This window comes from Bubalus bubalis, chromosome 3, assembly GCF_019923935.1.
Source record: "Bubalus bubalis isolate 160015118507 breed Murrah chromosome 3, NDDB_SH_1, whole genome shotgun sequence".
Taxonomy (NCBI): Eukaryota; Metazoa; Chordata; class Mammalia; order Artiodactyla; family Bovidae; genus Bubalus; species Bubalus bubalis.
Window position 1 is genome coordinate 146015113 of NC_059159.1, and position 13240 is coordinate 146028352.

Below are 13240 nucleotides of genomic sequence, written 5' to 3' on the forward strand. Positions count from 1 at the left end.
TTCAAGTTCAGGCCTCCTTGTCCCAGTCCCTTTACCCACCCCAAGCCAGGCCGGGGCCCTACAATAGACAGATATCTGTTAGCAACAGACTCGTAGCTCTGGCCCCGGCACATGTGGCCTGGCCATGGTTCTTCTCATTTGTGTCTCCGGTGAGCACAGATTTTAGTGGACCCAGGGCAACTCATTGAAGCTCCTGCTATATAAGGCGAGTCCAAGACGTACTCAGTGGATATTTGTGGAAAGCACCCAAAAGTGGGTTTTAATTCTGACACTAGAAAGAATGATCTTTGCTACAACATGCCAGATGTAAGCTTTTGGAGAGGAAATGTAACCTCACTCTCGGTGTGCTGGTTTGATTTCCTGGTGTTGTCCTCAGACACACAGTTTCCACAAGCCGTCTTTCCTAAGAGAAGCTAAACCAGGAAGTTTTGCAAGGGGGCCTTGCAGAAGCCAAAGACTTCCCTGTTGTGTAAAAGTTACATCTCTCTTCTCAGAAGCACAGAAATGTCAGAGTCCCTGACCCACCATGACCACACATGGACCGTGACCACACATGGACCCCTCCATGATGCCGAGGAAGGCCCCACCCCTGCCACTGTCTCCTCAGCATGCACAAATTTAGTACAACCCACCCTCCAGGGCCCTGGGACAGAGCTACCCACAAGAGGAAGAGGGGATGGGCCTCACTGGGCAGGACCTAAGACGTAGGCCAGTGTCCACACCCTTCAGGATGGATGATAACTTTGTGGCTCTGTCTTCCGGGGCTGGTTGTCAGGACCACTGTTTGGGACCCACTTCTTAACCTGAATTTTCCTCCTGCTTCCCTGCTTTGTAAGTGAATCTGCTGAAGAGAAAACGCTTAGGGAAACAGGCCTTGGCACATACCTCCTCCCAGGCCCACGCTTGCGTGGTTGGAGTGCTGCGGGTGGAGTCGCTTGGCTGTTACTGGAGAAAGCCACGGTTCCACACCTCCCCAGTTAGACTTGGCCCAGCCTTTCCAATGTCTCCACACCCAGAGAGAAAATCTAAGCCTCTCCCTTTTGTTGCCCTATTCTGTATCCTCATCCAAACAGGAAGTATGGTTGGCCAAGACCTGTCCCCAGCAACGCAGGTGGGCTCACCCCAGCCACCTGGTCACCAACTTTTGGTGGGGTAGTGCATCAGGGGTGGGCCACAGTGGCTTATAGTCCTCAGCATGGAGGGAGCTGGTACCTAGCCTGAACTCTGTCTGAGCACTGAGCTGCTACCTGACAAAGGAAGCCAGGAGGGTTGCTCTGCCAAGCCTCAGCCCCAAGATGCCCTGCTCTGGGAACTGCCCTCTGTCCCTTTGGCCAGGGCAGGGTCCCTGCTGTCCTGGTGACCTTCACAGGTCGAGCTCATGGCCACACACCTCTGGCCCACTACAGCCTCTCCTCCATCTTGTGGGCCAGCCCTGCCCCTCCAGCCCCATGCCTATTCCCTGGCCCTCAGGGATACCCCAGAAGCCCCTTTGGTCCCCTGGTGTTCTCTGCAATTGTGCAGCGCTGTTTTCAGGGTCTGGAGAGCTGAGGTTCTGTGGCATACGTCAGGGTTTGAAGGCAAGCCAGTGGATCCAGCCACCCTACCTCTGACCACGCCCATCCCACATGCCCTTGGTGTCCTCACCTGGAAAATGGGAATGACAGGGTCACCATGAAGGTTGGTGGAGGGCTGGGGCTGCTGCAGCTGCTGCAGACCCGTGGATGGCCCCTCCCTTCCCTCCTCTTGTCTGAGCCCTAGCAGTTCTGGAGATGGTCTCCAAGGAAGGAACCCTGAGTGGGGCAGACAAATGTGTCTCAGGGCTACAGTGTGGCTGGCGGCTCGTGTCGGATGGCAGGGTGGCCTTGGGTGAGATGTGTGGCTGTGGAGAGCATCAGTGTTGCTTGTTGGGTCTGTGCCGCCCATTCTCCACCCACAGAGCTCTGAGGTCCTGAGCTGCATGGAATAAACTGAGAGGGGGACATCTTAAACCCAGTGTCCATGGGGCCAGGGGTCATGAGATGGAGGAGAAGGCGGCGGGGGGGTGGTCTTGGGCGGAATAAGTGTTCCTGTCACCCTCAGAGGCACCAGCTGTCTCACGGCTCCTAGTACCAGGTGGCCGGAGCTGGCCTCACAGTGGTGGGGCCCACAGTGGGGACTATGAGCAGAGGCAGCAGAGCTGGGGAGCATAGGCCTGTGTTCAGGCTGCTTAACAAAGCACCACAGACACTTATTCGCTCACAGTTCTGAAGGCTGCAAATCCAGGATCAGGATGTTGGCAGGGCTGGCTTCTCCTGGGGCCTGTCAACTTAAAGAAAAACATACAACTTAAGAGTTGAATTTAAGTTTTATTCAGGGTCTTACTAAAGACTAGCCCAGCAGACAGCTCTGAGAAACTGATTCTAAGAGACGGGGGGAGGAGTCAAGATATGAATGGATTTTTTTTGGCTAGGACATACATGTAGACAGACATCTATCTTAGTAAAAGATGACTGCTAATCATAAAGAACACATATCTCAAGTGAACACTTTTGGTGTTTTTCTGTGCATGGGAAGATACAAGAATCTGGGGTCTTTGAAATTCTTTCTGAGATGTGCATCTATCTCGGGGCCTGTTTCTCCAACACACAGAATGTCTCCTCTTGTGGTTGTGCCTGAACCTTATATAATGGGATGATGAGTGACGCTCTTTGTTCTTTTCTTGTTTACAGGCATCTCTCTCTGGCATATAGATAGCCATCTTCCCCCTGTGTCTTCATGTAGTCTTGCCTCTGAGCGTGTCCATGTCCTAATCTCCTCTTCTTATAAGGACACCAGTTATGTTGGATTAAGGCCCACCCAAGTGACCTCATTTTACTTTAATCACCTCTTTCAAGGCCCTCTCTCCAATTACAGTCACATTCCAAGGTGCTGGGGGTTAGAACCGCAAACTATGACTTTTGGGGGACACAATTCAGCACAAGCCCCTCCTTTCTGTCTCCTCACCCCCGACCAGTGCATCTCTTTCTCCTTAAGTTTGCAGAGTTTATATTAAACATATTTCTAGCTTATTTTGTTCAGATTTTTATTATAGAAGTTTTGGACATACCGAAGTAGAAATAACGGGCAGCGAGCCCCGCCTCACCTGTCTGGAGCAACTTCAGCTTTGTGCTTTGTCCCTTACTCCACTTTACAGATGAGGAACCAGGCTTGGAGAGGAAAAGTGACTCATGCAGGGTCTCACGGCTGATGAGGGGCAGGGCAGGGGCCTGGGAGTTATCCCCTAACTTGCACTACTGCTAATCAGATGGAGAAACCTAATCAGACAACACTTCTGAGCCCCCATCCCAGCCTCACTGCATGGGCAGTGCCCACTCCCGCCCTCACTCCTGCCTGCCTCCCACTCACCTCCCAAGCCATTGCATCAGATGGGGCTGGGGTCCTAGACACAATTGATGTCACTATGGCCAGGGGGTAGGTGGCCAGAGCAGACCACACCAGCTCTCAAACTTCTGTTCATAGTGCAGAGGGGACACAGTCCTCGATGGGAGTGTGAGGTGGGGGGGTGGGGGTTTGGGGGTGCTGGTCAGTGAGTGACTGATTTGCTTTCTATATGTTTTTTGGTTTTCTTCTCCTTTCACAAGCCGTTCTGGTGAACAATTGAGACAATCCAGATAAGAGAGTCAGATAAGAGTAATTCTACCCCAAACAGCCAATAGGATCATCAGGGTGTGCTTCCTTCCAGTCTTTTTTTCATGCATGTACCCTTTTTGGTATAAACATCATATGCTACTGTCTGTTATTTTGCTATTTGCTTGTTTCCCTTAGCTATAGAACTCAACACCTTTAATTTTCCGATACGTCACTTTGACATCTACCTCCCATGCATGATTTATGCACCTGTTCCTTAGTTTTAAACTGCATCAGATTTTTTAAAAATTTGTAAATGTATGCTTACCATAAAAGGAATAAATACTTTTAAGAAAAAAGTAAAGTGATAGAAGAAAATGAAAACCTCTCTCCCATTGCTGCCTGCCACTCCCAATTCCTCTTGGCTCCAAGGACTTTGATGTGGTTCTTATAAATCTTTTTGAGAAACCTTACACAAAACAGCTTGTTTATACGTTAAAGAAAGCAAAACAAAAGTAAAAGGATTTTGTAGTGTGTTCTTGTGACTTGTCTCAAAGGTCTTTTAACCTCTCTGAACACACACCACATTATGTTTCATGACTTCCTGTTGTTTCTCTTCTCTTGCTGAAAAGACTCATCAGTGCCCTCCTTTGTGGGAAATTCAGGCAGCATCAGAAGAGACAGAGAGGGGAGTCCATCCCCCTGACCCTACTCCTCCACCCCAGGAGAGCGCTCTCACACGTGTTGGGTGGGCAACTGCAGGCACCACGCTCTGGGGCCCAGTGCAGGATAAGAGTGTGGAAGCAAGGGCCACCTGGCCGGATGCTGGGTGCAGACACCCGGTCCTCGGCGTCTGGACTTTGCTGCAGAGCAGCCACCATTTCCCCTGGTGTGGGTTCCGGTTTTTATCTCTGCAGACACGGCAGGGTTACGTCACTGACCTTTGTGGAGGGCCAGGTCATTCCAAGCATAGAGTTCCTGATCCCCTTGGAATTTCACTCTGTGTGATAGCAGGGCAGCTTCTGGGGAGCGGGGCTGAACAGGGGGCCATGGCCAGCGTGGCTCCTGCTTAATTCCCTTCTGCACGTCCAGCTTTCTTGCCCCGCATGTGCGTTGCCTGTGTGTCACACGGCTGCCACTCCACACGTGCTGGGAAGCTGACTGCAGCGGTTTGCCTCCAACAGTCTGAGCCCAGGAGAGGGTCCTCTAAGACCAGACGTGACAAGGAGAAGCAGGGCTGCAGCAGCTGTGGTGAGACCTTCAACTCCATCACCAAAAGGAAACACCACTGCAAGCTGTGTGGGGCGGTGAGTCCAGATGGGAGGAGGCCAACTGTTGGGACCTCCATGTGCTTCGTTCCTCCTCCCAATCTTCTTTCCATGCACACAGACCCCCTGGATTCTGGACCCTCCGAGCAAGAAGGCAGGGCCTGGAGGCCCAAAGGGGTCCAGCCTCGGGGTCTCTGCCTGCTGGACAAGGCTCCTGATCCCCCTGGCTCATGGGCAAGCCCTTCTCCTCCACATGATGTCACATCTCTCTTGGTCACTGTGGCCCTTCCAGCCTCCTTCTGGACAGTCTTCTGTCCCTGGGTGGTAGGGTCACAGGTGCCCTTGTCTTGCAGGTCATTTGTGGGAAGTGCTCTGAATTCAAGGCTGAGAATGGCAGGCAGAGCCGTGTCTGCAAAGAGTGTTTCCTGACCCAGCCAGTGGCCCACTTGAACCTCAGCCTTGAGGAGCCCCTGGAGCCCAAGCAGAGCACAGAGGTAAGTGGGCTGGGTCTGGTGAGCCTTCTAGACACAAGGCCCCAGAAGCCTTGACAGATGGTGCTCCCAGAGCTGTTGGCTTTCTTGGGACCAGGACTGATGAGGCTCAGTTGGATCCATAGGCCACTGCAGGCAGCTAGCAACTGAATGCCAAATATCTCCTGTGTGCATGTTGGGCTTCATAGGATCTAGTCATGGTTGAGAGCTTGGGAATCATTTGCACCCTGGAGTTAGATGGTGCTTTAGTCAGCTTAGGCTGAATAATAAATACCACAGGCTGGGCAGCTTAAACAACAGAAACTTATTTCATCATAGTCCTTAAGGCTGGAATTCTGAAATCAAGGGATCAGCAAGCTGGTTTCAATTGAGGTCTCTCTCCTTGGTTTGTCGATGGACTTAATCTCCCTTTGTCTTCACATGGTGCTCTCTCTATGGGTATCCTAATCTCTACTTATGAGGAAACTGGTCATATTGGATTGGAGCCCATACATATAACCTCATTTTAACTTAATTACCTCCTTAGAGGCCTCATCTCCAAACACAGTCTCACTGTGTGTGTGTGTGGGGGGGGGGGGGTTGGGGGGTATGGGGGGGTGGGGGGCTGGCACTTAGGGCTTCAACATATGGGTTTAAGGGCAGACAGTTCAGCCCACAGCAGATGGGAACACATTTCATCTTCACTCACGGTCACCCTCATTGAAGGCCTGGAGGCCCTGCTGAAGTGAGATGTTGCTCCCACCTTGACCAAGCCATCAGGGCAGTGGGGGCAGTGAGGACACTCGCCCCCTTCTCAGCTCCTGTTCTCCGGAGATGGCTGCTGCCCTCCAGGCCTTCCTTGAAGGGCACTGTCCCTATTTGATGAGGTAACAGGAAAGCTGGAAAAAAAGAGAATATGGCTTTCCAAAAAAGTGCATTTTTTCATTCTCTCCACATAACATAGTCCATGATTCTCAAGGCCAGCTGCACATTGGGATATTCTGGGAAGCTATTTATAATGTTCATTTCCCTTCCCAAAGGCTGTAGGGAAGGTTATCCAGGTGGGTCAGGACTCTGATTAGAGCCCCAGTTAGAGTCTCTGTATGTCTTAGAGGTTAAGTGCATTGGTGTATTAGAACTGAGTGTAGTATCATCTTGACAGAGGAGAGAGGGGTCCCTTGCACAGCTCCCTTGGCCTTCTCATCCATGCATTTTAAATGCTGTATCTGGGAGACCCGTGTCCCAGGTCCAAGCAGGAACCAGTTTTATCAGGTGTGTCTGAGGGATTTTCTGATGACCTTGGGGTTGTGTCCATGACTGCTCTAAACACATCAGAAGAGAGAGAAGGGCGTGTGTGATGTATGATGTATATGTGAATGAATGTGTGTGTGTGGTGTGTGAGGTGTGTGTGGGTGTTGGGGGGTGGTATGGGTGTGTGTGTGTGTGTGCATGTGTGTGGTATGTGTGTGGTGTTATGTGTGAGGGGTGTGTACCTATGTGTGTGTGTGTGTGCAGATAAATCACAAAAGCCACCACATTCTGGTTTCCTGCAGTTCCAGTATTTCCTACTGCCTTTATTTCTGTCTTTGACCTTTCTTGTGGTCTCACTCCCTAGACGGTCCAGCCCAACCCCAAGTGGCCTTGCAGTGACCCTGGGCAAAGTCAGGTGGGCCTAGGCCTTTGTCCAGTCTGTCTTCCCCTCCTGCCTCTTTCCCCCCAGAGCCTTGGCCCTGATGCTTCCCCAGGAGAGTAGCTCTTCCAAGTGAGACTCACCTGACTTGTCCTCTGCGTTTCCAGAAGCCAGTCGCTGCAGAGCCCCCACCCAGCCTGCTCTGCGGCCCCCTGCAGGTGTCAGATGGCGGCACAGCATGGAGCAAGGCGTGGGCTGCCATCTCTGAGTCAGACTCCCTGGAGTTGGTGCTGCACCTCCACGAAGGCAGCCAGGTGTGTGCTCTGTCCACTGGGCCACGCTGGGGGTGGGGGTTCACCCTGCTCCGGCAACCAGAACCTCAGGCCCGTGGCCTCAGGCCTGTGCCCATATAGGCCTGGGCCATGCTGCCTGGGACCAGCTTCACTTGGAGGGTGGCTCACGTGACCCTAGGTCCTGTTTCCCCAACTGTCCAGAATCACCCTTCTGCTACCCACTTGTGGGAGGTAGTATTTAGTGATGCCAGGACTCCAGAGGCTAGGGTGCTGACGCTCCTCTACTTTTCAGCAGGATGGCCAGCTGCTCCATGCCATCCCCCTCTCCGGCTGCAGGGTGAGTGTGCTGGACCCTGCAGAGAGACTGGATGCCAGGCACGTGTGGCAGCTGCAGCAGGCCCAGCAGTCTTTGTACCTGAGCGCCCCGTCTGCCGAGCTGCAGCAGCAGTGGCTGGAGGCTCTCAGCTCAGCAGCCCATGGGCATTCATCCCAGGCCAGCCTGGGGGCCCAGCAGCCCCAGGCCCCAGCTGCCCCATGAGCTGAGTCTCTGCCATGTCTCCTAACTGTGCAGCCACCACGGCAGGGCCTATGCTCTTCTGAGAGGTGGTGTCAAGGCTCCACATGGGCATGAAGAGATCCTGGACCTCTGAGGGACCGACAGGCCACACAGCACTTGGCTCTGGAGGGTTCCTCCATGTCAGAGAGGAGAAAAATGAGGCCCAGAGAAGGGCAGCCAACTGCCTAAGTCATCCAGCATGTCTCTCAATGAGCTGGGCTTCTGCCTGCAGGCCCAGTCGTGTGGCTCAGAGTTGGGCGTAGGGTGACTGTCAAGTAAAGTCTGTCTGAGTGGGCCATGAGCAGTCACCTGTGCCAGAAGACAGAAGGAGCTCATGGGCGGTGCCCAGGGACACCTGGTGGATGTCTGCAGTCATGCCATCCCTCCCAATGAGTGCCCACCATCCACACCATCTACATGCATGCGAGCTGAACCAGACCTGGCCCCTGGACTCCACCTCTCTTCCTTTTCCTCTCCCGGCGACTGGGCACAGCATTGTGCTGCCTTGTAGTTTGACACTCCATTTGGAGATGCCCAAGGGGGCGAGTGGTACGTTCCTAAATAACCATGCTGCAAAACTACAGGGGGACCACACAGGCATTGTGTGGGGCCCCGAGATTTGTGCCTGCCTCCCCTGGCGGGTGGTGGACAGTGCTTATCTGCATAAATAAATAAATAATGGCAGCCAACAGGTGGACACAGCCTTGGGGCAGGGTCTCCGCACAGTGGGCCTGCTGGTGGTTGGATGAAAAATGAGGGTAACAGGGGCACAGCCAGTAATCGGGGCCTGGACCCCCATACAGGCCTGCAGGGTGCAAGTCACACACCTGTGGGTGCCACAGGATGCAGCGGCATCAGATGGCAAGGCCTCAGACAAGGTGCCATGCCTGGACAGTTGCTGTGTCCCTGCGCATGCTAGTGGGTGGATAGGACTGTTTGCCCCATAGCAAGTGGAGCCAGACTTAGCTACGGGATCGTGGGGTGCTGGGCACTCACAAAGTCAACAGGAAGGTCTATTTGGACCAGAGCCCTGAGGGCCTTGGGAGAGAGCTGAGGGACTTAGGGAGTGATGACTGAGGGGTATCCAGTCCCTTGGGACCCCCATCTCTCCAACATCCACAAGATACCCTGCAGGGATGTCTGTCACTGCCCAGTTGTGGGCAGACTTGCAGGGCACCTACCTGGAGGCTGAGAGGGCCATTGTGAGAGCCAGAAATGGATGACTGGTAGTGGGTGAGGTGGGGGTTGGACTCCGTGAGGAATAACAGGGCCCAGGTGAGGTGAGTAGAGTCCAAGTGAGGTGGTGGGGCATAGGTAAGGTAGGCAGGGTCGGTGAGGTACAGGCAAGGTAGGAGAGAGCACAGGTGGAGACACAGGTGAGGCGGGCAGGGCACTGGTGAGCTTACGCACGAGTCAGCACCATGCCCTGTGTGCCCACCCTGCGATGCCTGGATGTTGCAGCAGCTGTATACCTAGGCCTCAGTCCTGCATCTGTGACAGCCCACCCACCCTGCAGTGGGTGTTCTGATGCTACTTGATACCAGCAACCTGCCCACTGAGAAGGGGAGGCCAGGCCCTTCCAACTGTGCTCTTATTCAAGGAAACACAGCAAAGTCCTACCCAGGGAGCCAAGGTAGGTGTCAGAGGCAGTGAAGGGACCAGCCAGCCCCTCCCCACTGGTCCTGCCCCTTCTCCCTCAGAGCTCTGCTCTCTCTGCCTCATGCACTGACTGAGGGGGCCTAGTGGGGCTCCTTCTCAGGGTCAACTCTGTAACACTCCCGTCTTACCTGAATCCCAGGATGTTCCCACTTGACAGCTGAGGAAACTGAGTCACAGAAAGGACACCTCCAAGAGTCCCACAGCTCCAGACCAAGTGCACAGCCAGAATTGACCCACTGGACATGGTGCCACTCTGCCAGTCTGAGGGGTCAAGACTGGGCCCCCTATTCAGGGTCCTCACCCAGGGCTGCCACTGTGGGTTCTGCCATTATGACCAGTTCCCCAGTGAGCTCTTGGGCACCAGGGCAGGCCTGAGCCCTATCCTCTCTGACCCAACAGCTTGGGGGCCCTGGCATACAGGTGTCCACGGTAATTTCAGGAGGGTCCTGTCTCACTCAGCACATCGGAAGGCTGGTGAGGTGGCCATTCTGTCCCTAGCACCTCGGAGTCCGCCAGGACATTACGTTCCATCACAGTCCATCGGAGAGTGTCCTGGGGCCAACTGCAAGGGTGAAAGCAGGAAGCATTCCATCGGCTGTGGCTGCAGCAGGACTGGGAAAAATGTCCTCACTGTCCAGTTTGGACAGCTGGGCCCTGAGGATCCAGAGGAAAGGAAATTCCTATTTGGAGTGGCTATTCCCATTGAGACACTGAGAAGAAAACGTGCAGCCATGGAAGAGAGAAGCAGGGTGTGTGTGGGGGGGTGGGGGGTGGCAGGAGGTACCCGGAAGCCTCACTCCTGACCAGGACATGCTGGGGGAGGGATTACAGAGAGGGTGCCTAAGTTGAGGGCAGGGCCACCAAGATCTGGAGGAGCCAGTGAGGAGAAGGAGGATCTGGAGGAGCACAGTGAGGAGAAGGAGCCTGGGGGAGACAAGACCTGGTCATGGGGTCTCCACAGGGTCTTTTTTGGTGATGCTCCAGGAGGCGAGAGCCATGGGGCAGGCTTGGGGGTCTTAATAGATCCAGTTGGCTGCAATAGGGATGACCAGGGCAGAGACGGAGACAGGGCCAGGTATCTCAACACAGACCCCCATGAGGGGCACACCAGCAGCCATGGTGATATAGGGGCGCTTCTGCCAACTGTGCCCACACAGGCATGGACCTATGTGGCCAGAGCTTCCAGCTTTTCAGGAGATGAAAGAAACTTGAATGTTCTTATGATACATCCCGATAAATGTTAACTATTGTAGAGTTTGAAGTCATGGGGTGGGTGACCAGTGGATGGTTCCAGGGATCCCTTCGGCTAGGGGCATCTGGCCTGCCCTGAGCCCTCTGGATGCTCCAGTAAGGACTGTGAAAAGCAGGCTGCCTGCCTGGAGTCTCCACACCATATGTCTGGGTGACTTTGAGACTGGGCTTCTTCCCATGCACACATTGCCAACATCTGTCCACCCTCATCTTGTCCCCATAACCCAGGGCCTGCCCACACCACACTGCCCACCCACAGAGCGGGGAGGTGGATGCACACTGGCTTTTAGCTTCTCCACTGTCCTTCCTTTTCAATCATCTCCTCCTCCCCAAGTCCAGCTCCCAACCCTGCAGGACAGGAGGCCATCCACTGTCCTAAAGAATACCAGTCAGGGCAGGAAAGGGTCTGAGGTACCCAGCTGCCACAGGAGTCAAAGGCCTGAGCTAAGAGTCTTCTGTGCCACCAGGGGCTGCTGCCTGCAGTGTGAGGAACACACGTCCCCATTAAGGCCACGGGGGATGTTGGCTGTGTCCCTCGTAGTCGTGGGAAGACGAAGGAGCCACCATACTCAAGGGCCTGCTGCAGCCAGGCACCCAGCCCAGCCATTTGCTGAAAAGAATTATAACTCGGGTAGTGTCTTAATAGTAATGAAACAAAGACCCAGAGAGGGAAATACACTTGCCCAAGGTCACACAGTGCATCAGGGACCCAGCTGGGTCACTCTTTCACTCCCTGTCCATTTCTTCATCACTGATGGCATGCCTGTGTGCTGGGCACTAGGGTGCCAGCCACTTGGATTTCTGGGACTCAGGGGTTGAATAATGCCCTGTAGCCTCTGACCCTGCCACATCTCCAGCCTCATTTTCTCCTGCCCTCCCTTGCTCCCCTGCTGCTTCATCCTGACCTCAGATTACCAGGCTCGTCATTGGGTCTTTAGAACATACTAGTCTCCCTCCCATCTCAGGAAATTTGCACATGCTGTTCATCTGCCTGGGGGTTCTTCCTTCATGACTTTGCAAGAGTCTGCTCCATGAACCTCAGCAGAGCCCTTGCCCTAATCTCTCTACTTTTTGTTTGGGTATTTGCCTCCTTGTTTAATCTCCGTCTCCTCATCTAGAACAGAAGCTCCGAGGGCAGAATGAAGCACCTATGATAGCACCTAGCAGAGAATAAGTGCTCAGTTTATATCTGCCAACAGCATTAGTGAAAGTTGAGGGATTTTGCTCTTGCCATGCAGCCCCAGAGCACTTTGGGTCTGGAATCCTCTTTTAACAGACCTTCTCTAGTGGCTCAGATGGTAAAACGTCTGTCTAAAATGCAGGAGACCCGGGTTTGATCCCTGGGTCAGGAAGATCCCCTGGAGAAGGAAATGGCAACCCACTCCAGTATTCTTGCCTGGAAAATCCCATGGATGGATGAGCCTGGTAGGTTACAGTCCATGGGGTCACAAAGATTCAGACACGACTGAGCGACTTCACTTCACTCACTCTAACAGATCAGGAAACAGAGCCAATGGCTGCCTGGGGTGATAAAGGCCCAGTGGCTCTCCTGCCCTCTCTGAGTCCCTAGGTATCCAGGACATAGCCAGGTTCTCCTCAGACATCTGGTCCCATTGCAGAGAATAGCACATGAGACCCAGAGAGCTGCCACGCCCCCAGAAAATCAGCAGAGGGGCATTGGAACCCAAATGGGTCTGACTTACACCTGTGCCCATCCCTCACTGCCCTCCCAGGGGACAGCAGACCCCTGTACACATGGGGGTGGTAGGATCAGCCCCTGAAGCCCCAGCTGACACTCCCAGGCCTCAGGGGGCTCTAATCCTCATCCCCTAGATGCTCACACGGCCTTCCCACCTCTTGAGGTCTGACAGGGCCCTGGAATCCAAGCCCTTCTGAGCAGCTGGTCCAGGTGCTGGGCATCCAGGAAGGAGGGTGGGCTCACCTCCTCAGGACCCACTGCAACATGTCTGTAGACAAGATCTCTCTGAACCACCCTTCTGGGAGCCCAGCTGGCAACTGAGAGTGGCTGTTCTGTGGACCCCCATCGCCCATTCCTACTAGTCACCTCCCCCTTCTGGTGGGGTTCCCAGGGGGCTGTGGATGGTCCCAGAGGACTTCAGGTGGTCAAAGGGGCTTCAAGTGGTCCTGAGGGGCTCCAGGTGTTTCTGAGGGCCAAGGTGGGTCTTTAGTTTGTCTCGGGGGACCCCAGGTGGTCCTCAGGGCCTCCAAATGGTCCCTGTGAGGCTCCAGGTCTCCCCAGGGAGCTCAGGTATTCCTGAGTACTCCAAGTGATCCGAGGAGCTCCAGGCGGTCCCAAGGCAGCCAGTTGTGACAGGAGGCCTGGCTGCTCCCTAGTCATATACCCTCCTACATCCACCCTGCCCCCCAATTATAAGAGAGAAAACGGAGGGCCAGAGAGGTGGGCAGGACTAGGGCAAGCCATGGGGAGCAGCCAGGAACCCACCCCAGCAGGATGGCAAGTACCAGGTGGTGCCAAGGAGAAGAGC

The 13240-nt window shown here is 54.2% G+C and overlaps 1 protein-coding gene across 10 annotated transcripts in view; it reads left to right on the forward strand.

Moving 5' to 3' along the window:
• FGD3 (FYVE, RhoGEF and PH domain containing 3) overlaps positions 1–8512 on the forward strand; it is a 65141-nt gene extending 56629 nt beyond the window's left edge. For 6 of the 10 annotated variants that reach the window (XM_044940290.2, XM_044940291.2, XM_044940289.2 and 3 more), the window contains 4 exons: positions 4791–4913; positions 5228–5368; positions 7142–7288; positions 7560–8512. In XM_044940290.2, coding sequence (XP_044796225.2) covers positions 4791–4913; positions 5228–5368; positions 7142–7288; positions 7560–7805 — 657 coding nt within the window. In that variant the 3' untranslated portion in view covers positions 7806–8512. The other 4 variants (XM_044940292.2, XM_044940295.2, XM_044940296.2 and 1 more) reach the window with 3 other exon arrangements.
• The last annotated feature ends 4728 nt before the right edge of the window (positions 8513–13240 follow it).